This window comes from Amblyomma americanum, chromosome 1 (genome assembly GCF_052857255.1).
Source record: "Amblyomma americanum isolate KBUSLIRL-KWMA chromosome 1, ASM5285725v1, whole genome shotgun sequence".
In the NCBI taxonomy this organism is placed as follows: Eukaryota; Metazoa; Arthropoda; class Arachnida; order Ixodida; family Ixodidae; genus Amblyomma; species Amblyomma americanum.
In genome coordinates, this window is record NC_135497.1 from 437,845,451 (window position 1) to 437,872,315 (window position 26,865).

At 51.8% G+C, this 26,865-nt stretch overlaps 2 protein-coding genes across 3 annotated transcripts in view; one reads left to right on the forward strand and one right to left on the reverse strand.

Annotated features, from left to right (window-relative positions):
* Positions 1 to 826: 826 nt before the first annotated feature.
* LOC144115905 (protein obstructor-E-like) lies at positions 827 to 25,241 on the forward strand. Its single transcript, XM_077650537.1, has 3 exons — positions 827 to 922; positions 14,184 to 14,878; positions 24,807 to 25,241. The coding sequence occupies exons 1-3, from the start codon at positions 874 to 876 to the stop codon at positions 24,972 to 24,974; spliced, it is 912 nt and encodes a 303-aa protein (XP_077506663.1). The 5' UTR covers positions 827 to 873; the 3' UTR covers positions 24,975 to 25,241.
* Positions 25,242 to 26,316: 1,075 nt separating this feature from the next.
* Mcad (Medium-chain acyl-CoA dehydrogenase) overlaps positions 26,317 to 26,865 on the reverse strand; it is a 93,698-nt gene continuing 93,149 nt past the window's right edge. For both annotated transcript variants that reach the window (XM_077650535.1, XM_077650536.1), the window contains exon 13: positions 26,317 to 26,691. In XM_077650535.1, coding sequence (XP_077506661.1) covers positions 26,623 to 26,691 — 69 coding nt within the window. In that variant the 3' untranslated portion in view covers positions 26,317 to 26,622. The remainder of the gene's footprint in view (positions 26,692 to 26,865) is intronic.

The following is a 26,865-nucleotide window of genomic DNA, read 5'->3' on the forward strand; positions in this document are numbered from 1 at the left end:
GGAACACCATTTTAATACAATTCTGAATGTTGTCCGTGCAGCCTTTCGGCATTTCCACCCTCATCTAGCGACGTTAAGGTGCACTTGCCCCAACTATTGTTACGTCGCGGAATCCAGCCGTCGTCGTTCACAGGAACAGCCAGTGCTTGCCGCCGACGTCATCAGTGCTGTGTTAGTCTATAGGCTGGCGATCGACCGTGACTTCAAGGTGCACTTCAGCGCTGGTGCCACCGAGATCAAAACTGCCGGGACAAAATGGCTTGTAATTAATTATTCACGCTGCGTACTGGTGTTTCGAGCTTATTTTTATGATTACAAGGCATGTAGGCCTCTTTCAAGGCAATAAAATGCTCACCCAAGAACTTTGCGTCTCCACTGCTTTAAGGCAAAAAGTGAACAGACCGAAAATAGCGCGGGAGAGTAGAAATGTCAGCGGCAACTTAACCACAATGCCAAGAACCAAAGTGCGCGCTGTCTGTTAGGCTGGTCGGCCGCCCCTGAGATGCAGGGACTTATTTTAATTGTCCGCAAACCTACTCTCCTGAAAAAATAGCTTTGCGAACGAAGAGCGGGAAAGAGACGATGCGTTCAAGTCGTGCACCTTCACGTCACGTATCCGCATGGCTGCGTCCCGCATACCGCGAGAACCGTCTTCCCGGCTGCGAAGAATGCGCGCTGGCGGCTCGCTCCAAAAACGCCTCTCGAAAGAAAAACTGCGGGGCCCTTTCCCGGGCGGCCAGACGGAGGAGAGGAAGAGGCGGCGCATGCGCGCGCGGCAGCCAATGAGCGTGTTGCACGCAACATGGCGCCTGCTCAAAAGGAAAGTCTGAGCCCGAGACGAGCGAGATTATTTCACTCGGTGGGGCCGCCAACATGGGATCACCGCTCGTGCTGCTGTTCCTCGCAGCGCTCGTCTGCACCGGTGAGTCGGCGACCCACATTCCGCCGCCCGGGCGGCGCCGACGTTTCGGCTCCGTTTTCGTTCTCCACGACCCAAATGTTATCTCGCCCACATGTCGCTTTTCGCGCCTCTGTGACAATGACGCCTTCCTCCCCATTTTGCGCAGATATCACATCTCCGCAAAATGAGAATCAGTTTTCTTTCCTCCCTCGTTTTTTTATCATTTTTTTTTATTTTGGGGGCCCAGAGCAGGAACGCCCACGTGATGTATGACGTTCCGGCTGAGTTGTCGCGATGACATGGCCTGGCTATTTTCAGCCTTGCATGAGGGCGAAAACATTGACTTAAATGCCGGCCCTGCTCCCTTGGGAAACATTTTGAAGCGATTCTCTGGGTCGTTTCGGAAATTTGTCATTGTTGTTGGTTTTTGACGTAGAGGTGAGGGTGGAAGGTTTCAGAGCAGAGCTTTTCGCTACGTGCTCCCCTTCTATGTTTCGCTGTTTGCTGGTTCGAGAAGTCTGTTCAGGTATGCACGTGCCATAGTGGAAGAGCCGTATGACGGAGTGCAAAGTTGCCGGAAGCGGTCGCTTTAGCTTTTATCCCCTTACCTTGTGAAGATAGGCGCGTCTTTACATATGCATGCATGTTTACTTACTAGTCATGACGATGCTACATGGACGGCTCTGGTGGTGGTTTCTGCATGTGGGAAGCAATGTGTTCTAGCTTCGCTTTCGTGTTTCGTGGGCCGCGAACACTTCCTCTTCGTTTCCGCGTTTCCGGTCGGCCAGTGATTCAGGAGACGCACGGCGCGACCACAGCAGGTGACAGCCGCATAACCGACACGGCTGTGTGGGGCTCTTGCACAAATGTCAAGCCAGCACGGTTCTGTACTGCTCCACGGAGAATGGCTGCCTGCACGCGCATTGCACCACACAATCGGTTAACCAACCGCCTCGGAGACGAAAGTGACCCGAAAGCAGCGCGCTTCAGTGGGTACCAGAAGCCAAGCTGGCGGCATCAAGCGCACGCGGCAAGCGGAACTGCCGTCACCCACTCTGGGCGCACACCGCTTCCTCGTTTCCCGGCGAATGCCTGCCGCGGGGCACGTGGCAGCCGGTCGCTCAAACGGGACGCTCCAGAGATCGCTTTCGAGAGAACGAACCAGGCGAGCACTCTCTCAGGAAACGAGCGCAGCGAAGGTGGCGACGACTGCTTTCGTAATGCGGTGTAAGAAGTAGAGCGAGATTCGACAGGCTGCCTCGAACGACCTGTTGTGCGTTCATTGCATGCAACGCACTCCTGATCATAATGCAAAAAAGACGAACTGCGCAACAAGAACACGGACGAAAGGGAGGCAGACACACACTAACGCAGCGCCCCTTCTGCGACAAAGAATGGCTAAAGGAAAAAATAACCGCTTCCGAGCGAACGTCCATTTCGTCGCGCAGTTGCTTGCTCCCAAGCAGGCATCTCACGCTCGCGCAGTATTGTATTCGTGAGTACAAAGCATGCACAGGTGCAATTCAGCACGATTTTCATTTCAGTGATAGGACCGGCTGCGTCCTGATGCAAAAAGAAACAAGTGGTCGATGTCACTGCAGGTTTGGTAGTAAGAGAACACCCGCAAAAACAATGAATTCAGTCATAACCTCATTAACTCTCTTTCATTAAAATTACGGTCTAAAGAAACACTCGGCTCTCCGCTTTTTTAAAGTATTGACAAAACGAGTGGACGAAAGTCATGGCACACTGTGAATTGTAACTCCTACCGCTAAAAGCGGCGCCACTTTTCATGTAACCAGGGAAATCGGCCTTTGTCTTGAGCTCTTTAGTGTTACTTCGGGTACGACACATTTTAAAGGACCAACTGAACAACGCACGGGAGGCACAAAAATGCACACCATACAGGCCCTGAGCGTGGTGCACCAGTGTGATTTGCATTGCTGTGTCTTTCGTGCGTTGTTAAACTGGCGCTTTAAACAGCTTCGCACTGAGGTCGCTGACGTAAGTGAAGCTCGTAATGGGCGTGCTCGAGGAAGACTCGTGCCCGCAGTGGTTGTTCCCCCCACTACAGTGCAAGACACGCGCCACCAGGATGAGGATCTCTCCGACCGCCCTCGAGTCGAACGATATCAAACAGGTTCTGCGCGGTCAGGTTGCAGCGGCTTCGCGAGTGACATCACCGCTATCGGTTGGCTGTTTTTTACGAGCGCATAACCACCGCCGCCGCCACAAATATGCAGTCCTTGGTCGGACAGCGGCGCTATATACAGGCCGAGCGTCATCGCGCCCAAGGTCTTCGGAGCGCGCCTTTCAGGCTGCGTGACACATCGCTAAGATCACTCGCAAGGACGTTGAGTGATCCTCGCTTCTTCCCCAACCAGAGCAGCCCTGTGCCTTCCGCGGGATGCCTCGGTCCCACGTACTTTCGATGCACCACTCCAAGTTACGCAACCCGGTGCCGGCGGCGGCTTTCTTGTCGGCCTGGTTCTCCCTTTCTGAATGCGGCAGCCACAACACGTGGACGCAAGGAATGTGGCACGCCCGCTTCTCCTTGGATCGGTATAGTTTGCAGAGCCTGGCTGGCCGCAGACGTGCGCGACATATCGCCCGAGCAGTGGCGACCTAAATTAGGCGGCCGAATATGCGGCGTCTCTCCGCAGCCATTCTTGAGGCTGAAACGACGACCATTAGGAGAAGGAAAAGGGGGCTCCAGTCAAACTGGTTACGGGCGTGACTTGGCGGCGACTGCATTCTCGGCAGGATGCGCGCCTACGCACTGGGCGTTGTGCAACGAGGAACTTCCTCCGGTAACAATACCACCGCAGCAAAGTCCCACGTGTGCCGTCCACTTTAGGCCTCGCTCTCTGTCTCGGTACCAGCCCACCCTGCAGCAACCTGGGATAGGTCGAGTGACGACTGTTCGCACGAGCATTTAGCTCAACCCAAACCTGCAGACAAAAGCTTCTGGCGTTGTTTGTTTGTTCTTTTTCTCGTTCCTTAAAACGCTCTCCCTTTATTTTGCCCAAACCAACCGAATATTGCGCGGGGACCGTTGATCGCCCAGTAGATGGATAAACTGCCGACAAGCGGACTCCTTCCGGACTGTTCAGCAGTTGGCGCGCCGACTGTCCACCGTCTCGGTGCCGCAGTGCTCGGGGCACCGTTGAGCAAGCGGGCGACCGGGTTCCCGCGGCGCTCCGGGCGAGACTTCCGCCGGGGAAAGTGGAGCGCCTTTGGGCCGGCCGCGCAGCCCGGCTCCGTCCTTCCACCGCTGTCAGGCGAGCGCGACTCTAGCTCCGTGAGGGGCGCGTTACCGGACTCGGTCACGCGCTCGACGCGTCTCAGCTGTAGCCGCACTTTTGGGCCTGTCGTCGTGGCATTCCGGTGGTGGTGGTTCGTGCTTTCAGTTCGACGCGGTCCATTAAATGGTGCCACTCGCCCGTGCTCGCCAAGAAGCGCACTTTGGCCCGTGTCGGCCGTGCGTAAAGGGGGGGGGGGGGGGGGGAGCGCAAGAAATTTCAAGTTAAGAACTTGACCTGACGCAGCGAAAAGAAGCTCCCGGGGAGAGCGCGGCGCATCTGCGCGGAGAATCTGGCCGACCTCGTCGGCCGTCCTCGAAAGCACAGACCTGGTTTCTTTGACAGTCGCGCCGAGACCTGTTTTCTGGGCGCCAGACGTGGGCCGAGAAAAGTAAAGGGAGGACCGGCCGGGATGAGCAGCCGCGGGTTGAACGCACGTTCTTGACCCCATTCCGGCCGTTTGTTTTCTCGCGCGCTCCACATTCATCGGCGCCGCTCTGCGTGCACCCCTGCGGCCCCCGCCACGGCGCCCCGCTGCGCCAGAGGCCTCCCGCGCAGTGGGCGCCCGGCGCGGGGTCCGCGGAGGCCCGCGAGAAATTTCCCCGGACAGTCGCAACGCGGGGGCGACATTAGCACAGGGTGTACAAGCAACACGGGAGGGAACAAATCCTGCTGCTGTTATTTCTGTATGTACATCTGTATTTGCCCCCCTCACCCAATGCTCTTCGGGGCCTGTGAGGTACTAATAAATAATAATAATAATAATAATAAAAAAACAATTTAGAACGAGGCGAAAAGTGCGCTTCTCACTCATGATGGTAAACTGATTTCTTTCCTGCTGCCGCTACGCGTGCACAAGTCAATGGCAGAAACAGGTTGCAGAATTCAGCGGAGCAGCAAATCGCAAGAAAACGATGATAATGGTCGCGGCTCCATCACCCTCCTTGGTTCAGCGATTTGCAATGCAGGTTTAAGGCTCTGCTCGGATAGTGGGCGAAAGAACAAGACCAACCCTATCATCTGCCGTGCGTCCAGTGCCAGCGCGTCATGTCCCTGAGTTAATTTAGTGGCAGTGGCGCCAACAAACAAGAACCGCTCTTCGTCGTATCATCCCCGACTCCTGCGCGCCAAGTTTAGGGGAGCCCTCTAGAGCGCAGAAATTCGAATTTGGCCCGACGGCAGTTAAGCAGGCCTCCGCTGCAGAGGTGTCCTCCCTGAAAGCCAAGCTGCGGCATTGCTTGTCCAATCCAGGCGCTTTCTCGTGTTCGTCATCCGCGAGAGGCATTCCGCATTTGTGGCCATGGGCGATGGCGCCTTGTGCATCAGTTCCGCCGCCTTACAGCGCCAACATTCGTTGCGTACCTGCCTGGCAAGTGGCCACCGTGCGACCGACACCTGGGGCATGACCAGTGCGTGTCTTGAAGAGGCTGCCGCGCATAACCATCAGGCGTCGTGCTAGCCAGCGAGTGCAAGCGGAAGCACAGCGTCTGTAGTTACTCGAAATTACCTGGATGGAATGCCGGCGCTGTTGTCTGCGCCAATATACTTCAGAGAGCGCTTCAGGCAGGGTATGAATACTGGCAGTCGCCGGCTACGAATTTAGCTTGATTAGTGTTTGGTCTAAATGTGGATGCGGCTCATAGGGTGAAATGTGGTTGATGCTGCAGCCAACATGAGCACTAGGCGCTAGCAGAACCGTTGCTGCAGGCGATGCTAATGCAACAATTTTAGTGCCGCCGGCAAGAGTTGTCCATTGCTATTTAGGCTATTCTATATTTTGAGCGATGTCAATTATGACCAGAGAATAATACCAGTTGTAAAACGCATTGTAACATCACATTTTCGTGCAGGAATTCGACCGATAGGCGAAAAGCTGCGGTATTATTTTCCATGTCCGTTTTTTTTTCTTCAGGGGAACCCTATAAAGGCAAAGAAAATCGAGTACGCCGGTATGCTATTATCCTCTAAACCCCCGATTAGTTTTTTTCTGCGCGAAGACGCGGCTCCGTAACGCAGATATAAATAGCATTGGTTATTTATGGTAGCATTTCGCTTTACGCAACCAAACCCCTTTCCAAGCCGTCCGCCAGATTTTAAAGTCAGAAACAATTTATACCGTAGTCCGATAACTGCCTAGATTAGCCAGGTGTAAGGCTACCAGAATTCAGCCTATGCGTCACCGAACATAGCTGCCCTCGCACATGGGCGGATTTGTGGACAACTCCTGAAGGGGCCACGGTGCATTTCTAGTCCTTTCTTCGTCTAAAGTAGGGGAGCCAATGCGCTTTGACCATTGAGAATATATATAATAGGGGCTGCCGCCGTCCCTTCCGTGGCCCTGCGCACAGGCGAATCCTCCCTCATTGCTTTCACTTTCTAATCAGACACCGATTCTCGTCAGCTGGGAAATGGCCCCCTCTCGTGTGCTTTCGCACTTTGTAGCTCTGCGACAGAGGCGGAATGACCTAACAGCAAGCTCTTGACGAGCGACGGCCAATGGCGGTCAGAGGGCTCACATTGACTTAGCTACTTGCAAGCCGTGGCCGAAACGCGCAAGCTCGTGGCGCCAGCAAACGGAGAGTTTCACTATACGCAAAGGTGGGCGCATCACCTCGCGATTGCTCTCCGCCGTCCTGTCCTTGAAGCCAAGGCGCCATACTGACGCGCCTTAAAGCATGCACTCGTGTCGGCTGCGCCGTTTGTCTTGCCAAGGCGGTTCTCCGCTTTCCCTCGGTGGTTTGATTTCCTTCCGCATAGCGGCAGTGACATCGCTGCATGTTATGCACAGGCACGTGATCAAATGATGGACGAAAAAAGCTGTGCTCCTTGGCCGGTGCGCATCTTGGAGCTGGCAACGCCCTCTCCTGTCTGTTGGCGCCCACACGCCTCGGAGCAGGGACGGGACGCCGCTGGCGCATCGCCCGGGTATCAATCACCAGTGACGTAGCCGCCGGCTTTGTTGCGTGATCATCGGGTTTCCAAAGCTCTGTTCTTGGAAGTCGCGCCACCTGACCTCACTTCACTTTATTGCGCTAAAGACACCACTTTGGGCGTATTCGTTACGTAACGTGTGGGAGTACGAAAGTTGCTCGATTATTTTGTGCCACGTGAGATCCCTCAACTGACTCTTTAAAACTGTAAGAAAGCTCGATGGGCAGGTGATGGCAGCTTGGTCGTGGGAAAGGCCGTTCCGGTCGCTTGTGGTGTGTTTCTATCTGTCCGAGCCTTTTTTGTGCGCTGTGATAATTGACGAAGGAAAAAATACGCGGGAAAAGTGACATTTGCTTCTCAGGTTATAATTCTGAGGTATACGCAGACAATAAATACGAACCACAAGAACGAAGCCACATTCTTTGACTGAATGTTCCAATGCATTAAATCGTATCTTATTTGCATTTCAAGACGCTTTGTAACGCCAAAAGTCGGCCATGAGGCGATTTTTACTGAAATCAGCACAATACTCTGTGTGTCTCTGCTTGCGCTCGAGAAACAAGCCAAATCCCCACCTTCGGTCAAACAGTAGCCAAGCCAAATACCAAGCTCACGGTTCCCGGCATTCCCGTGGTGCACTTGACGAGCGCAGCGCCGGTTTTTCCCTCCAGGAAACCGCTTATCTCAGCGACTGGCCAAAGAAAGCGTTTCCGGTCGTTCCCCCCCCCCCCCCCCCCCCTCGCTGATTGATTCCAGGCGCCGATGCCTATCGGCGCTGCACCGCCGACGGCGAATTCAGGAAGTGCCGCGGATCGGCACACATCTCTGCAAAATGGGCCACGGGTTTTCCGGGCTTTTCTTCTTTTCTCGCTCGTTCCCTGGCGACACTGTTTCCCAACCAGCATTGCATGCCGCCCGTGTCCCTTGGGTGGCCAGCCGGGATTGTCGATGGATTTCACCGGAATAAGGACGATGGAGAAGCGGACATGGTCACCCATGCCGGGATTTCGCGTCGCGGGACCTGGCGGATATAAGCCTGCCGGCGCATGATGTATGAGTGCGATACGCAACGGAAAATTATGCGTTTCAGGTTGGTCTTTGGGTGCACTCGCTACGCTATACGTCTGGCTGGTTACAGCGTTCGGAAGCTGAGCAAGGCTTCGCGATCCCGACCGCATTTCGATGACCGGCGAAATGGAGGATCGTGCATGTGTGAAGGCGAAATGCACAAGCGCCTGTGTATTGGGCACGAGTGGTCACGGTTCGCAGTGCTTTCAGCCCACGTGCACTGCCGCAGTTGAGAAGTGAAGTATCACGTCAAACGGCCCGGCCAGCCGCAGGCTTACGCTATCGACATGCAGCATGTATCGGGCAGTCTCGTTCCACGAAACAGGGATAACAGTTATGTTGCGGCTTTCTGGCAGCCACGGTTTAAAAATTGGGATGTGCCAATTACCTGCACCAAAATGCGTGCCGTTCAGGGAGTGGCCATTCCTCTTTCCTCCCCAGCGTCGTCGGTCGAAGCCGCTTAAACCGCGGATCGGCTAATCATGCTGGGCGGTACAGAAGCATAAGCCAAAAATGGAAGGTAAGGTGCGGAAAATCTCGCCGATTAATTGCTGATTAGTGATAGTTCCAAAGATATGTCAAATTTAGTTAACTGTCGAGTTAATGTTTCGCGTTCGAGCGAAGCCCAACAAGATTGGTAGCGAAAGGCATTGTTACTTGAAGCCCTTCTGCGCGCACAAGGTATATTCCACACGCAAAAACCACTGCGAACGTATTCGAACGGTATTCTTCCTCTGATCGAGATGCCCATCACTGTGCGACCAGCACCCAGTTCGCTGCCGAGCCATAGGCACCGAAATCTATAGAAGCACGGGACACTCTCTTGTACCACATAAAACAGCCAGTTCATTGCGTCTCGTGCCGCGAGTGCAGGGGATAATTCGGCATGGCGGAAGAAAGCGGCGTCTCCGCCGTCCACCAGCGCAGTCGGGATCTCAACGGGCCTCGCTCGACGTCCGTGGCGACCAGAGCCAAGCTGCAAAGGAAGAGCGGTTGACGCAGTTAATATGGCTGTTCGGCGCTTGGTATCCTTGTAGCTGCTTCTGCGCCATAAAAAACATAACTATTCTCTGTACGCCGCGCAGTGTGTCTCGCGTGCAGGCGCCGACTTCATTGCTATACGATGGCACGCGGCCAATGGCGACGCGAGCGGGACGCGTTATAGACGTGATGTCAGAGCGAGCCGTGGCGTTTGACAGCAGCCTGGCTTGTGCGCGTTAAATAGAAGCTCTCACCCCCCAAGCTAAGTTTAACGTATGACGAAAAAGGAATCCCGCTTCTCGTGGGCCCCGCACGATGATATCACCTTTGGCAACGCGCAAATATCGCATGATCGGCTGAGCAGTGCAGCGTACTGTCGTGCATCGTGCCGATGTGGACGCATCAGGGAGCCTCGTTTGCATACGGTCCTCTTTTAACGTGTTCTTGCGCAGGCGCGCGAGGTGAAGTCACCGCCAGCATTTCACATAAGCCCACCGTGCGCTGGGGGATTCTCCAACGCTCTAAGCACCTTCAGTGCGCGACGGCCCGCAGGTTTATGCTAGAGCATCCCCCTGCGGAGTACAGCAGTGCATGCTAGAGTTCTATATTGTAGGCCGTCCAAGCCCGTGGCGTCTTTTTGAGCGCAGAGTACCGGACTGGGGACGTATACGATTGATGCAGAAATAGGATCGAATGTGTGTATACCAGCTAACTGCGCTGCAAATGAAGATGGTGCGAAAACACTTCTCGGACTTTCAGATGCGCTGTAAGATTCCGCTCTGCCGGCGATATAACGGCGGCAATGGCACTGCGACTCTCCATACAAATGTCGCAATGGAACCGCCACGGAAAAGTGCAAGCGTTTTTTGATTGCGCGATCGACCTCGTGCCGTTATACCATTGTGTAATGACTTTGGCGATATACAGCAGCACCTGAGGAGTGCCACTTCCCAGGCCACATGATATCCCACAGACTACGCAGTTTGGAGCACGGCTTTCGTTTAATTTGCGCTTCACATCTTTCATATTTAGGGGTGGGGTGAGGGAGACACCTATGTACTTGTCAACGCTGCCTAAATCTTCTAATTGTTTGTGTCTATCAACAAAAATATAAATTTAAAGGCAAAAAAAAATAAACACGACAGTGGTTCTAAGACCGTCAAAAATATCTTATTTTGTACGGCTTCCCGGGAGTCTGCCATCGTGGCCTCGAAGCGAGGAAATGTTCCGGCCGGCTCTAATCAGCGATATTGACTCAGCGGTCAACTCGGGACCCTTTCAGTTGCCGACGCCAATGAGCTGCAAACACATACGCTACGCATTTGTAACGAAAGCGCGAGGAGGCATCCAAAACGAAACGCTTTCGATAAGATGTAGAGGACATCAAAATATCTTATCAACTTCATGTGGTTATATTTGGGTGGCCATCACCCTACACCTCCCTCAACAAGCTGTGGCCACACTCCGTGTGCTCAACTCTCGCTTCGATATAGATAGATTTAGAAGCTACATGGTGTTTTGAATTCATAGATAGGCACGACATTTCGCAACAAGCTGTGCGTGTGTGGCCTTCAAGTGAGCGTCTCGATGTTTAAAACCCCTCAGACGAATCATTTTATGTTAATTAGAGGTTTCTGCTCAGTACAGAGGCACTGGAGATTTTTAAGCTTTTTTTTGTGACAACAATTTAAGCCTCTTTCTTGCTCCTGCTATAGACCGGTGGAAAAAGTTTTTCGCGATCTTGAAGTCAGCGCATTCTGTCACGTAAATGTCACTCAAATGTTGCCGGTAATGCTTGTTATTGGTGTGACTGCCACAGTTCTGACCAGGGTCTATTTTTTATTTTTATTTATACATATCGCAAGGGCTATTGCAGGAGTGAGTATCACAGAATAACCAGTGTGTTACAAACATGGCAACGCCAAACACAAAAGAACAAGAAAAAATGCACGCAACCTAGCGCGCGCACACACTCACATACTAACTAGTTTCAGTACTGTCTATGGATTGGTTCGACTGAAGTATGCGGCTGCTTTATGGCGGCTGCTGCCATAAAGTCAGTTCCAGCCATTCGTCGTTCGCTGGAAAAAGCTTCGTTTAAATAAGTTAGTCCACGCGTAGAAAGGAAAGATGTTTAGCGGGTGGTAGCTGCGTCATGGGGCTGTTTCAGTGAACGTTGATTAACTCATTTTTGAGAGACGGTAATGAGAATTGACAGTGTAGAGTAAAAACTTCAAAGAACCAATGCGACCAAGTTCTGAAAGAGGAGTAATGTTTACTTATGAGAGTGCGGAGGAGAGGGGCTAAGTTGCTGTCATAAGGCCGAAAAATGAAACAAACTGCTTGCTTCTGCACAGCCACAAGTTTCCTCATTTCGGCTGCCGAGTGCGGGCTCGGATTTGTACACCGAAAGTTTAATTCCTTTGGGCGCCGTACATAACGTACAAGTGCTCAAGTTTCTTGAAGGCCTTGGCGCATATTGAGTCAGTGTTTGTAGACCATGACATGTTAGCAGTAAAAGTTACTCCATGGAACTTGAACCCAGAAACTGTTTAGTAATGAGCCACTGAAACAATAATTGAAGTGAAGGAGGCGTTTGTTAGTGAAAGTGAGGACAATTTTGTGGAGGTGTATACTCGTCTGCCACTTATCACACCCGGCACATGAATTCAATATATGTAATATTTTTGAAACAGACACTTAATATTTGTCTTACCTCTCGTATGTTTCCATCCAAGGTAGAAACTGAGAGGCTCCTTCCTGTGTTTAAAAGCAAATTTAGAAAAATTAGTCTATGTTCGGGGATCGAACCTGGAACCATCGCCTGTGTGGGGAGGTCGCTTTACTAACCTAGCAGATGGCAAAGCGAGGTCGATTTGATCAAGAACTCGAATAAGGAACGGTGTTACAATCTAGTTTGTTTAGGGCAATTCCCCGCGCTGAAGTAGATGAGAAATAAGAGAGTAATTACTCCTTGGCATCCGTGGAAGGGTCCAGTCAGTGCTTATGTCGCATTTGCTCTACCGTCATTTCGTTCGAGGTACGGTGGCCCAAACCGGTCCACGCAGATTCTGTGCTTTCTTCTAAAGAAAGCACTTGCAGTCATTTAAATCGACTGAGAGATCATTCCTCTGATTAATTATTCAGTAATGGCAGCCTACACAAGGTGTCTATCCGATTTATTATACAGTCGGCGCAGCGCTACAAACATGAATTTAAACACAGCGCTTTCCGACCTGTGGAGCTTGTAGTTCATGTGCCGCGCAATCTCTTGCGGGCGGTAAAGCAGTTTTCTGCGCGTACAATGAGGACAAAGTATGGCCTCTAAACGTGGCGCCTCTGCATTTCATCTTCCTTAAACAGTTTTGAAGAGAACTTTTTAAACATTTCTTCCTGCGGTAACGCAGGGCAATTCGGTTTGTAAGGGTATAATTTTTCTTTCTTGAGCGTAATTTGCGCCGAGTAAGTGAATTTCATGCTACTCAGTACCTCTGTGTTACTGCTCTATTATCATGCCCTTATCTCTCATTTCCTGTATCAATCCGTCTTGTTTCGCCGTCCAAGTTTGCGAGACTGCATTCGTCTCACTTCGCTGCGCATTGTAAATCCGTCCCCTCTGTCATAATGACAAACGTAAGCTTGTTAAGCTCGTCGGAGCTTTTTCTCCTAGCGTCCTCCGCCTAATTTGGTGAAATACTAATCAGCTCGGGATTGCTGACGCGCTGTCTCGTGTTCAAGTAGGACAGTGTTACAAAAGCTTATGCTCACGCGAAGCTGCTGCGTTCTCAACGAGAGTAATAAGTGACGTGAGGCGGCCTGCGTTAGTGGTTGCGGCCACTGGTGAGATGAAATCGCGCTTATTGGTTCGTTTCTTTATGTGTGCGCGCGTGTCGCACGATTTGCGAGTAATGCGCCCACCGCCGGCGTTCGTGCCTCAGTGGGCGTACACATACCGATCGACAAGCACGGATGTTCGGGGCGTGTGACTGCGAATGTGCATTCATTTGTCCCTTTCGAAGCGTAGCAGCGAGAGTGTGCCTTGCGCCGTCTATTGCGGATGCCTCGACACGGTCGTGTCCCGGCCTGTCCGCTTACATACTACTGCGCAACAGCTCTTTTGAGCTCGTCGCCTTCGGAGCACAAACAGCGAATGCCCTACAGTGATGCCGCATACCTGCAGCACAGCGACAGAACAGCTCCGAGATTCGATGGCTGTTCTCGTACTGCTCACAGCATGCTCTTCGACTGCCTCGTCGAAGGACACTGCGGAAGTAGCGACAGTATTTCGCTCTCGATCCTTTGCTTGCCCTAATTCACGGTACCTCCTGACCAGTGTCTGTAAATAGCAATCAACGTGCCTCTTAGAAACTTGGCGTTGACACTTTACTCTTATTTGTTCTTATCCCGCGTGCACAAGCTATGAAGCGCTGATCGAGATACGCCCGGTATATCAGGTGTATTTAAAGAGTTCCCCTCTGTGAAACAGGAAGTTCTCTTCTCAAACGCAAAGCGACGCAAAAATTCAAACTGTGGCTTGCGAGTGCAGTCATCTCCCGAGGATGGCTTTTGCCACCCTGAGAGCATTGCTCATTTTTCACCATCTGAGCCCCCACCCGGGTGCTTCGTCAAATGACATAATGAGGTGAGAAGGCCAAGGACTCCACAGCCGCACTCTCGTGCACACTACGGAAACTGTCACTGAGCAGCAGAATTATGCACCCTCGTTTTCGACAAAAGCGACACCATATCCCGATCCATGTACACGCACGTCGTTAGGTTCATCCGAGTCCCAAAATGCCTGCGCAAGACCTCATTCGCGAACCCAAACGAGTATTAGCCCGCGGGGTCGGTGTTAGCCCTGCGACGCTTAAACGCGTGCTTGACGCGAATCCTTGAGCGCTCTTTCGTAGCTGTCTGCTCGCAGCGACACGGGCGTATTTCCGAGGGCGTGCTCAGACGTTCAGTTCGCCTGCGCTGAGCATTCCGCCTCTTTATCGCAGTTCGGTGCCAGCGCAAGGACCAGAACGTGTGCCGCAAGGACAACGGCCTGTTCGAGCACGAGCAGTACTGCGACTACTACTACGAGTGCGAGGACGGAGTGCCGACGCTGCAGCTGTGCCCCAACGGGCTGGCCTTCTCGGGCAAGAACCGCGGCCTGCTCAACAACTGCGACTACCCGCATCGCGTGGGCTGCCCCGACGATGACGGCCGCATCATGGGCCAGACTCCGCAGAGCAGCGAGAACTGCCACTGGCAGTACGGCGTGTTCGCGCACCAGACGAGCTGCACGCGCTACTGGCAATGCTGGAATGGCACGGCCACGATCCAGCAGTGCCCCTTCTCGCTGCTGTACAACGACGTGATGCACGCCTGCGACTGGCCCGACAACGTGCCCGACTGCCAGAAGCACCCCATCTGCAAGGACAACCCCAACGGACACATCCCCATCGAGAAGAGCTGCGTCCGCTACTGGCTCTGCGTGGGCGGATACCCGCGCCTGCAGCGATGCCCCGCTGGGCTGGCCTTCAACCCTACCGCGCTGCGCTGCGAGCTGGCTGACAACATCCCCGGCTGTGAGCCACCGCCCACCACGCCGCCGCCCGAGGAGGCCGACGAGAGGCCCCCACAGAGGCCCCGGCCAGCCCAGCAGCAGCAGCAGCCGCAGCAGGCCGTCAGGCCGCCCCAGGCTCCCCAGGTAAATACATGCTAATCGACTGTAACAGCTCTTTTATGGTTTAGACGTCCCCACTTTGGTAAGTATATATAGTAGGCGCCCCGAATATTTCTCCAAACTTTGACTGCTTCCAAAGTCGTGATAACTCCGCCAGCAAGCCCCAACTTTTTTTTAACTAGAAAAAATCTTCTTCCCATATTTTTTTTCTGGTACATGCACACATAGGCGTGCATTAGCGGGGGGGGGGGGGGGGGGGCAAGCTTATGGTAGCGCCCGAAACGTTTTGCCCACTCCAGAGCCACTGCAAATGCATGAAAGTAGCGTACCGCCCAAATAAACCGCAAATGACTCAATTTCTGCGCAACTATATCTAAGAAAATCGCAAGCATGAAACTCATAAATAAGAAGTGCGAAATTTAAACACACTGAACAGAAGACAAACGGAAACAATAAGCTATGCTAGATTTGTAGATTAGCCTCCGGAAACACTACCAGCGTACTTTTTTTTTTCAGCGAAAATGTGGCAGCGCCAGCTAAAAAAATCGCAAATAAATTTCCAAATTGCTTTTCCCACTGACACTCCTACCAAGCGCCGCTGCCGTTACGTCATTTTTACTACATCATCCCTCCGTATTAATGACAAAAGGCGGCCACTGCGCGTGCGCAGGAGGCAGCCGGAAAACCGGTGTACGTTTCCGCTAATACGTCTCCGGTAGTGGTGTAGCGCAGACGTACTAGGGTAAACGTACGCCGGTTTCCTGGACGCCGGCTGCGCACGCGCAATGGGGAGCCTGCGCGGCAAAAGGTGGCACTGCAATTGTTCCATTCGGTGACCCAAAACTGCTTTTGTCAGCCGCTTGGGCCGCTGCAAACGCGAGAACACATTCTGCGCGATTAGATATCCTCGTTTGGCTGACAGCATTCATTGCCTAGCTTCTATCGGCGTAGCCCAGATAGCTGATGCACGGCACGCGCGCCTTCGACACAGCGCGGAGGCTCACGCCAATAAGCGCCTGAAGGTGGCGCGGAAAAGTACTAAGAGTACTACCCAAAACTGCTCGCCCTTCTCGCTAGGCAGTGTGTTATGGCGCTGCAATCGGCACCGCAATCTTCAGCGCAAGTTCCCCATAGCCCCGCATGACCCCGCTCCTGGCAGGAGGCGTCCGGTAAACCGGTATACGGTGCACTAGCGCGTCTACGCAATGCTAAAGGTATCTAGTGTTGCGCATGAGATCGGTGAGCCAATCGTGGCCAAGCGCAGTGAGGGAATTCTCGAGGGCCTTCGCTAAGTCTCCCTTTACACAACTTCCACGCGTATCCAAGCTTGGCTGTTGGCAATCTTAGTCTAGCTGGACTTCGTACTTCCTTTAACACAAGGTTGAGGATAAGCCTCTTCTCAAAGCTGTACCGTGGTGTGACATAAAACAGGTACGATATGACACCCACTCATTTAAACCGGTTGCTGAGAAGCGTACGTGAGGCTGCACTGGAAGGCACGTCTGGCGTCTGAGGGTTATCTAGACGCTGCCGAAAATGAAAGGCTACAGGACGACGCCACAGTCAAGCTCCGGTCACTGCAAAGCTCATGGGCGTCCTTCGCCAGCTGCGATTCACAGAGGCTCCTTTTCGAGGCGTTCCCCTGTCGCTGTCCCTAGATCTGTTCCCTGAAGTCATTGCCGCAACAGCGCGTAAGCCGCCATATCGCACACATTCAGGGTAGATTTACTGAAAGCCACACTGGCTTATCAATAGAGAGAGAACCCTGAGGCTGCCGTCGTGCCAGCCGTTCGATCTCTTGCCGCGTCGCTTGATCGTCAACCGAAACCGTCAGCCGAGTGCCACTCGCGCGAAAAGTGTGCTCAAACGCTGTGGCCGACTCGCGTTACGGCCTCTTCCCCGCGTGTGCTGCGGTGAACCAATTCTCCTGGCCAAGCCTATCGGTGTGCTCGCCACAGCTGTAGCGCCGCGATGTTTCTTCAGGTGCGTTTACGAGGCGGAGTCGCGAAACAAGAAACAACGACATTCCATCTGGCCAGCCATGGAAAACTAACACTGCACCTCTTGCTGGTAACGGGAGGTCACCATTCACGATACAAAGCATGTCCGGCCGCTCGATTACCGTACCGCTGCGCTGTAGCAGTTAATGCATATTTAGCATACCGTGCACCGTGTTACCGTTATCGGTGTACCGCGAGCTCGCCCAGCGCCGCTGAGCACGCGTCGATTGGTCCCGATGCTGCAGGCGCGCGCGCAGCTTCCGGGTACATGGCGCCGTCAAGGTGATTTGCGCATGCGCATTGGCTGCACGCGGGCTCCCGGTAACGTTAACATGGTACACAGTATGCTAAAGATGCCTAATGTCAAATCAACTGCGGTGCAGAAGGATAGCAAAGTGTGATTACACGGTGCTGTGCTGGGGCAGGTTTAAGCAGCAGTGCACTCCCTCCCCCTCGAAAATTTTTATCGAAAAACCAGACTGAACCGCCCCCCCCCCCCCCAAGCGCTCCCCTTTTTCCTTGGAATTGAGTTCAAATAATGCATAGGAGCGACCCTCCACAAGGGGGCGATGTTGAGTGCGATGGGCGCGCAGTAGCGGTTGCTTGCTAGCCACTCTCTCCACACCCCACATGTATTCGCTAGAGCTCCACCGTGCGAGCAGCAACAATGGCCATTTCGACGACGGTCTTCGCGAGAAGCGCTGCCGCGGTTCCCATGGCGTTCTTGGTGCTTTTCTGCAGTGTCTGCGCTCCGATTCGCCGCAAAAGCGTGAGCGCCACCACGTGCGTGTCCGAAATGCCGCAGAAGGATCCGCGAATGCAGAAAAAAAAATCAATCATTTCATTCGCGATTTCCCCACCTATCGCGCGGAAAAGCGACGGTAGCTAGGATTAACGAGATGTATTACTAACTCCCGAGCAGTGCATTGTGTTTTGCTTTAAAGCGGAATACAAATTCTAGCTACAACGAGTGTGTCCCAAGACAGAAAATATGTCCCTTTTATGGAGAACAGGGCTCGGATATGGCACAAAATTACGCAAAAGAAACGTGACGCCCCGCGACAACTTCGTACAGTGCGCCTGGTAAAGTTAATTTTCCGGCCACTGCTGTAGGCCCCACCCATGTCGCTGAGCGTGCACGTAATAGCGTAGACATATTGCTGACGCCTGCTGGACAAACGCAGTAACAGGTGTGCGGCCAGGTGGGGAGCACTCCTGCCACTGCAGGCATCCGGTATAAATCACAGTCGTACAACGTGAGCCGTACGACCAGAACGGTAGCGCGTTTGCCCTTGCAGTGAAAGCCTAGCCGCATTTGACGTAAGGCAGTACGTCGTCCTGATCGTGTCACTTCAAACCAGCCCAACCGTAATATGTAGGGTAGTAATAAACAATACATATTTTTAAAGAACAGTCATTCCTTTTGCAAGTGAGCAGTTTCTGTATAGTTCACGTATTTACCATACGACGGTGCTAAAACTGATGTTCGCATGTCACCGCTACGCTAAATCTACTCGTCACTAGAGAGTCGAGACCTTCAGCATAGCACGTACCGCGCGTCGTCAGTGCGCTTGCGCATATCGTCCTGTGGGCGCCGCACAACTGCCGCGTCGGGAGCAATCGGCGCGTGCACACTTGCGGCGCGCGCTACGCGCTAGCGGTGCGCGCAATGCTAAATAAGACAGTTTTAGCTGTGCGTACGCAACGGCTTAGCGCACGCAAGGAGTTTGCGGGGACGGTAGTGCGCATGCGCAGAAGGCAAGCGCAAGCCCTGCGTCTTGCGTGCGTACGCTAGCCAGCGGACTTTGCGTTGCGGCGCCTGCGTGGCTTGCGTACGCTAACTTTGACAAGATGGCGGCGCCCTGCTCGCCCGCTTCGGAATAAATACATGTCGCCGCTGGATTCTCCGACGCAATAGCTCGCTAAAATGGTAGCGGTTCGCTTTTATTTCGCCTAATCTTGCCCACACGTAGCGGTATAAGCGATAACTAGCCCCTGTTTTTCAGATAATTTGGCGATTTTCAAGCTCCTAGGCCTAACTATATTCAGTGTGTTTTCCTCGTAGCAACGACACCTGGCGAACCAGTTTTCTAACTTTTAGCCAGATGTTACATTTTCTTCGGTTTGCATAGTTTTTCTTCTTGGAACAAAAAAGGCTCCCAATGCACTCACATTAGTTATCAGTAATCACGGATGAAATTTTCTTCAACCGAGCGTTGATGTGGTTTGACTTCTTGTCACTAGATGGCGCCACGTGCGCCTGAGGGACGCTACGGCACGGTCAGTTAAAACTATACTTCGGAGCGGACAGCGTAACGCACGCAGCGCCGTAGCTCTTTGCGTACGCAAGCACTTGCGTACGCACAGCTAAAACTGTCTATAGACAGCTATAGACAGTTTTAAAACTGTCTATAGACAGTTTTAGCTGTGCGTACGCAACGGCTTAGCGTACGCAAGGAGTTTGCGGGGACGGTAGTGCGCATGCGCAGAACGCAAGCGCAAGCCCTGCGTCTTGCGTGCGCACGCTAGCCAGCGGACTTTATATATTATAATTGGTTTTTGGGGAAAGGAAATAGCGCAGTATCTGTCTCATATACCGTTGGACACCTGAACCGCGCCGTAAGGGAAGGGATAAAGGAGGGAGTGAAAGAAGGCAGAAAGAGATGCCGTAGTGGAGGGCTCTGGAATAATTTCGACCACCTGGGGATCTTTAACGTGCACTGACATCGCACAGCACACGGGCGCCTTAGCGTTTTTCCTCCATAAAAACGCAGCCGCCGCGGTCGGGTTCGAACCCGGGAACTCCGGATCAGTAGTCGAGCGCCCTAACCACTGAGCCACCGCGGCGGGTTCCAGCGGACTTTGCGTTGCGGCGCTTGCGCGGCTTGCGTACGCTAACTTTGACAAGATGGCGGCGCCCTGCTCGCCCGCTTCGGAATAAATACACGTCGCCGCTGGATTCTTCGACGCAATAGCTCGCTCAAATGGTAGCGGTTCGCTTTTATTTCGCCTAATCTTGCCCACACGTAGCGGTATAAGCGATAACTAGCCCCTGTTTTTCAGATAATTTGGTGATTTTCAAGCTCCTAGGCCTAACTATATGCAGTGTGTTTTCCTCGTAGCAACGACACCTGGCGAAGCAGTTTTCTAGCTTTCAGCCAGTTCTTACATTTTCTTCGGTTTGCATAGTTTTTCTTCTTGGAACAAAAAAAAAGGCTCCCAATGCACTCACACTAGTTATCAGTAATCACGGATTTAATTTCTTCAACCAAGCGTTGATGTGGTTTGACGCCTTGTCACTAGATGGCGCCACGTGCGCCTGAGGGACGCTACGGCACGGCCAGCTAAAACTATACTTCGGAGCGGACAGCGTAACGTACGCAGCGCCGTAGCGCTTTGCGTACACAAGCACTTGCGTACGCACAGCTATAACTGTCTTATGTCTCTACTTTTAGGGACGCGTGATACTCGTTCTGCTACCGCAATTAGCAGACGGGGTTACCTAGCTGCGCCTGCGTAGTGGTAGGTAAAAGCCCGCACCTAGACCCCGGGAGTCATTGCGCATGCGCACTTGGCGCCTCTCGAACGTGCACATGCGCAGATGGCTACGCGCAGAAACGGATGACGATAGTGGATCACCGGATCGCGCTATGTTAAAACACTCTGCTTCGACGGAAAGTAACGTGGAAATAGGAAATCAGTGCTGTGACTGCTGCGAGAATGCACAGCGTCGCTAACTTCGCATGCTGTACAGTAGGCTCGCGTGAAGCCGTCGTGCACACTAACTTCAGAAGCGCAAGCCGGGCACAATCTGTCACGGTCTTTCGTGCTCTTTTTCAAAAGGTGAGGCTGCCATGAGTGTAAAGTAGTAAACTAGGCTTCACAGCATACAATAGCAGCAGCGGTGCTAACCTCAATCATGGTGGTGCCATTTGTTACTAAATGGCGTAACAAAGGCTCGTGTGGTCGGCAGGAAAATCAGTTTTGTTTTCGTTTTCTCTCGCGGCGAGATTAGCCGCTCATCACGCTATCGAAATGATGCAGCACCATCGGCGTTTTGTGAAGATGCAAATTAAGGAATTGGGGGGGGGGGTAATTTGGGACTTCATTTGCCATTTTCTCAGCAGTGCAGTCACCCTTTAACGCCGAAAAAAATGCTGGTACTGTTTCTGAAGAGTAATCTTTACAGACTAGCGTAACTTCTTGTTTCCTCCGATTATCCCTTTGGCGTCCCTTTTCAACGGTGGCGGAGAGAGAGAAAATGAACTTTATTGCGGCACAGCCCTAAGCGTCGATGATGTCATGCTAGTTAGAATCGCAATGGCCCGCCTCGTTGGGGAAGAGGATAGGAAGTGCGAGCGCTGGCAGACGCTAGTAAGATGGTCAGTAAACGGGCTCCCCGCAATTTAGACCCAGCTGGCTTTCTCCAGAGCGACAGGAAAATCGCGCGCAAGTTAATAAAATTTTCCCAGAACACGATCAAACATTACATGGACGTCCATGAGATATTTCCACAGGACATTTTACACTTCTAGCAGACTTATTTTAGTCACGTGTACCAATAATATATGGCATATATATTTACACCACTACAATTGGGGTCCAGTCCCAGTTATAGTATATACTGTCGATGTTCCAGCTGGACATATCCCAGACAACACCAAACGTCCTGAAATGGTCGAAACGCCCTCCTGAACAGGACATTCTGAATAGTTTTTGAGCTCATCACGGCCAAATGTTCTCGTGAGGAAGGATGTCATTTTGTACTTTGCTGGACGACTCGAGGATGGAAATTCCTCAAATGTCCTACAAACGTCTTACTGCAGGACAATACTGTGGCACTGAACCGAGTTAAACCAGCTTTATCTCTCGAACTCGGCTTTCATTACTTCAAAACTCAAGGTTTGATAAGATATTTGCGCACAATAGCGATATAATGAAGGAAACCATTGTGACTAAAAAAATTATATGCCATGAGGAGATATCTTAGATATTTTTGCTTTTAAACCTGGTCTTATGTACTGCATGCTCCTGATGGGGTTAGACTTAGATTTTTGGGCCACTCGTGTAAGCTTTTTCTATTCAGACGGCAGAATTCAACTCCAGAGGGAGTTATAGTCGTTGCTGTATGAAAATGACTGCACGAACTTGTAGGCACCACAAATGCAGTGTACGAACCAGTCAGTTGTTGTACATGGTGTCTTTCACAAAATTTTTCAGAATCCAAGACAAAAGAGCTGGTTCGCAACCTCTGTACACACTGCCCACAATAATTAGTAATGACGCGGTCTACCAACAAATCGTGATTTTACGTTGCTGGTACTAGCCACGACGTTACGTGAACCTAAATAAGAACTAGGGCTCTACACGCGCATCTCAGCTATAAATTGAAATTCGAAGTTATCGGCACTAATCCCTCCCACTGGCAGCGACGACCATACTGAAGCAGCCGGAGTGACATCACGACCTGGCAGCGCCGTCGTCTGCTGCAAAACTGCCGCTCGCACGGTCGGTGCGGAGCAGAACGCACACCTATTCTAGTCCGGCCATGGCACATTATGAAATTGCCGAGATCGGGCAGAAGGTAGACAGAAAAGGGAAGGACGCAGGCCTATATCGCCTTTTCCCTTGTCATGACTACCCCCCCCCCCCCCCCCCCGCAATCCCTAGCCCAAACGAACCCACTCACCTACGCTCACTACGCGCAGTGCACAATCCAGTCGTTCAGTTGCGAGCAAGCACATGACCGTCGGTAAATGTCGTCATGGATCGCAAGCGCCAGAGTTGCCAGACTGGCCCACTGCTCGGAGAACATTTAAAAATTCAGTTACAAATTACTCGCTGCCCCAAATGAAATCATATTTTGCCCAGTTGTTCCGAGATGCATAGCTAACAAAATGCAATTAACAGCCCAAGCCTGAAAAACAGTGTCATGACCCCTTTAAGCAATTAACGCACATTCTCTGGGCTTAATCCTCATCTCCTCAGGTCCTCCAGAGAAAATTTGACGACGTCGTGAGGACATACTGAGGCCGGACAACAGGACTAGCTGAGGACTTGTTGAGGATCAATACAGGGCATCCTCAGGATGTCCGGGAGATGTAGTTATGTTGTCTGGGATGCGAGATATTTAAGGATTTCCAGCAGGGTGGAGTCACGGGCAGTTTCCTTGGCCTAGGCACTTAAGCTATTAAATAACAGAGTTTCAACGTGCATATCAAACGATCAAATCGTAATTTCACATTTGGGTATTTATGCCATCGAGTATGAAAAAAAGCACACAGGCGCCAAGAAAAATTGGAAGGGACACTTAAGCTACTCCTTAGGTGTGACGTGATAGCGTGAATAAGTTAATGCCCATATATGCGGAATTGGTCATTATCGGCGTTGCATCCATAGATCCTTAAGGTGTAGTCAGGCTGATGATGATCCCTCGGAGTCCTCATATACCACTCCCGGCACAGTGGTGCAGCAGTTAAGCGATGGCCCTGCGATGGTAGGTGCTGCCACCGGTGCGGCTTGTGCGACCCAGGTTGCTCTTCCTGAGCGACCAATATGTAACTTAAATGCCGCCTGCCACGGCGGTCAGTTTGCTCACAATCCGTTGGGCAGGTTAACTGCGATGATGCCTCAAGGCGACATGACGTAGGTGACCCACCTAGGTTGCTTCTCCGGGGATTTTTCGCTCACAACGCCGATGACAGCGGATTTTCTGCAGAACGGGGGCCAATTAATGCGATAGCTCTTATGGATGAACAGTTTGGATGTGTTTTCAGTTCATTGCAACTGCTGTTCCAACACAGAATCTTACATAAGCAGAGCATCAATCACATATTTAGTACAGCAAATCTTTAAAGAACACCGTAATACAATAAGCAGCACAGATCTCCACTCACTGAACGAAGATCACGTTCACTCATGATTACAGGCTAGTGGCAAGCTACTTGTTATCAAGTCAGCTGAACGAATGTGGTAACTTCTTATTCATTCTATGTGCTTTACATATAAGCAGGGTCATCTGTAGTGTTCTGTTGGTTCATTCAGTAATTGCCAGTACACTAAAATAAATTCAAGCAGAAGCTCGTAATGTTGGATGCAACTCAAGAATGAAGCGGCTTTTTCCCTTCAAAGGACTCCCAGCCAACGCCATCAGCCGACTCTTACGACCCTGCTAGCATGACAAAGAAGGGAGTGACAGATGAAAGGGGATAGTCCCCTCCCTGCATTGTCATGCCGCTCCCTGGCTAGCAGGGTCACGAAAATCGGCTCATGCAACTGGCTGGAGGGGGGGGGGAGGGGGGCAGTTCTTTGACGGGGACAAACTGCTTCGTTCTTGAGTTGTATCCGACTATAGTTAAGGAGCGGGCGTCCAAGATAACCTGTTTTTAAACTAACAGGGCCTTACAGAAGAAATCCAAGTGGCATCTAGCAACTAATTGGAAGTCATCAATTTTGATTTGCTAATCTCAAGGACTCTTTGTCTGGAACGATAAGTGCACAAAAACTACACCGACACATCAACGGGGATGAACCGATTTAGTTTAAAGGTCCCTTAAGGAACGTTTGGCAAGTCGGACGTCTAAAATATGTCACATCACATCATGGACGTGAGACTCTTTTGGGCGTCGCAAGGATATTTGCAGTTTATGAGGTGGCTACTTGGAATTAGTTATGACGACCTGTAACCTTGAAGCTGAAACCACCAGCGCATCTCCAGAGGTTGTCCTTGAAGTCGGTTACGCACTTTGAAACAAGGCGCTAGCATGTATGTACAGGTGCACTCAAAAGCAAATGGTGCGTACACTGCGGCCTTCGGGCGCACATGAACGCGCCATATGTACCAGTTGCACCCGGTAAAGCACGTTCCCTTGCTTGTACAGCTCTTTTGCCAACGTTAAGTGGGATGCCTAGCAGTGCGCTGTGCTCATCTGCGGGGTGGTGCATTCTCGCAGGCCGTGCCCCAGCAGCGGCGGTTCAGCCCACCCCCGCAGCAGGCACCAGTGGCCGACCAAGAGGAAGACTACGCCGACGCCGCTGCCCCCAACCGGGCGCAGGGAGTGGTGCGCAGGCCGGCCTTCAGGCAGGCCGCGGCCGCCACGCCAGCCGGCGCCGGCAAGTAGGTTGCGCGGACGACGATGCTGTGGGCGCAACCCGACGCTCAGGCTGCTGACCACCAGGGACAGGGAACACCGCTGTGGCCGTCGCAGTGGCTCCACGCCTCAATGTTTCGCCGCTACGATGGCACTCACGCGTTCTCCGCCAACGGAAGCTTCCGTTCATCACCCGGCAACACTTACCGATTCGCAAAATTGCCCCTGCATCCTGAGTGACTGTCGCGTGACTCGAGAACATGGCGTGCCTCAGGTTAACGGGATTGGCGAGAAACACAGTGACTGAATTGGCCTCAAACTGCCTCACAGTATGACCAGCAATGCGCTCTGCTGTAAACACTGCAACACGGTTCGAGCAAGCACATCCAAAACTATTGCAGACAGGTGCAACGATCAATCAGCCCTCTTCTAGTCTAGCCCGATTACGTTCTCATCAAGGACGACCCGAGTGGTTAGCACCATTCCCCCCAAAACCCAAACAGTGCAACCCTTTGGTCAGACGTTATGCAAAGTTTCTACAACTTCACATTTCAGAGATGGTAGTGGATGCTCAGCTGTCCAGTAGGAGCTAAACTAGCCTTCCTGTGCATTCCACAGACCTGCGATGCTTCTGCAGCATGATGCTGAAGTGGATGGTTGTTGGGAGCTGCCACTGCAACTGGGTGTCTGCAGTTCCAGCGGGTCTTGTTCTGTCACACTGCAATGTATTGCGCTTTGTCTTGACATTGCTGAAAATGCAAGTAAGCAGCTGCTTTCCAGAAACCGAGCCAATTATTTCGAGACACCACGAGTCTTCTCAGCTGGACAAGTACGTGGTTTTCCAAACCCCATGAGTATTGGCTTGTGCATAAGCTCAAGATGATGACAGCATACATAGCTGTAGGCAAAGCAAGTCTCACGTAACCTTTTCACTGGCTGAACACAACCACACTGGCAGCGCACAAAAAAGAAGCTCTTAACTTGCACATCTATACTGCGCTTCTGTCACTGCATACCCAAGTGGCACATGTAGGCAAGCCTTCCTGTCTCACTCGTGTGTCAAGGCAAAGCTCAAGCAATAAATTTAAAATGGCATATAATGCTGTGCTAGAATTAGCATGACACTTTATAAAAAAAACACCGTGGCAAAAAAATTTCTTGAGGCATCTTGTTACAGTCATGCTTTACTCATTTTCCATCTCTTTCAAGTAATACGCCCACCTGTCAGTTAAATGTTAACCTTCAATTGACACTGAGTTAGTTCTAATTTGTCTTTATCTTCACTGTGTAAATACCAGAGAGTCACAAACTGTTTGTCACAGTGTTTCACATGTGAACCATGGATATACAATAAAACTTCTTGATGCAAGAATAAACGAGACAAGGCTTCCTTTATTCCTCACGAAAAAGAAAGCTTAATTTGTAAAAACATCGAGGAGTTCTTCCAGGACACACCTTTTTTGCTGAGAACTGCAACACTGCCTACAGCTCGTCAGAAACAAGTGTGCCTGGCCCTCTTGTCAAGTTAATGCCTAACCTGTGAAACTGACAGAGTAATCTCGGTCTGGTCGGGTCAAAGTGAGTACAACAAAGGGCCTGGATTTTTCAAGGCATTATCCCCGTGTCTCTGCCGAATGGGCCTTCGTTTACTAAAGCAGACTGGACTGTCATACGGTCCTCACTGGTACCGTCCCAGCAGCTCTCGACCAATGATGAGTCGCTGGATCTGGGATGTTCCCTCATAGATCTGCACACAAGGGAGAAAGAACATAAATCTCATCAGGCCAGCACGAGCCATATGTCGGCTGAAGCAAACGCCTCCCAGCATTCTCAGAGTTCAGCAACAAGAAATGAAACAATACCCAGGAATCAAACAAACTCCTTCACAGAGTAAACATATCTGCAATACTGTGTGCATTGC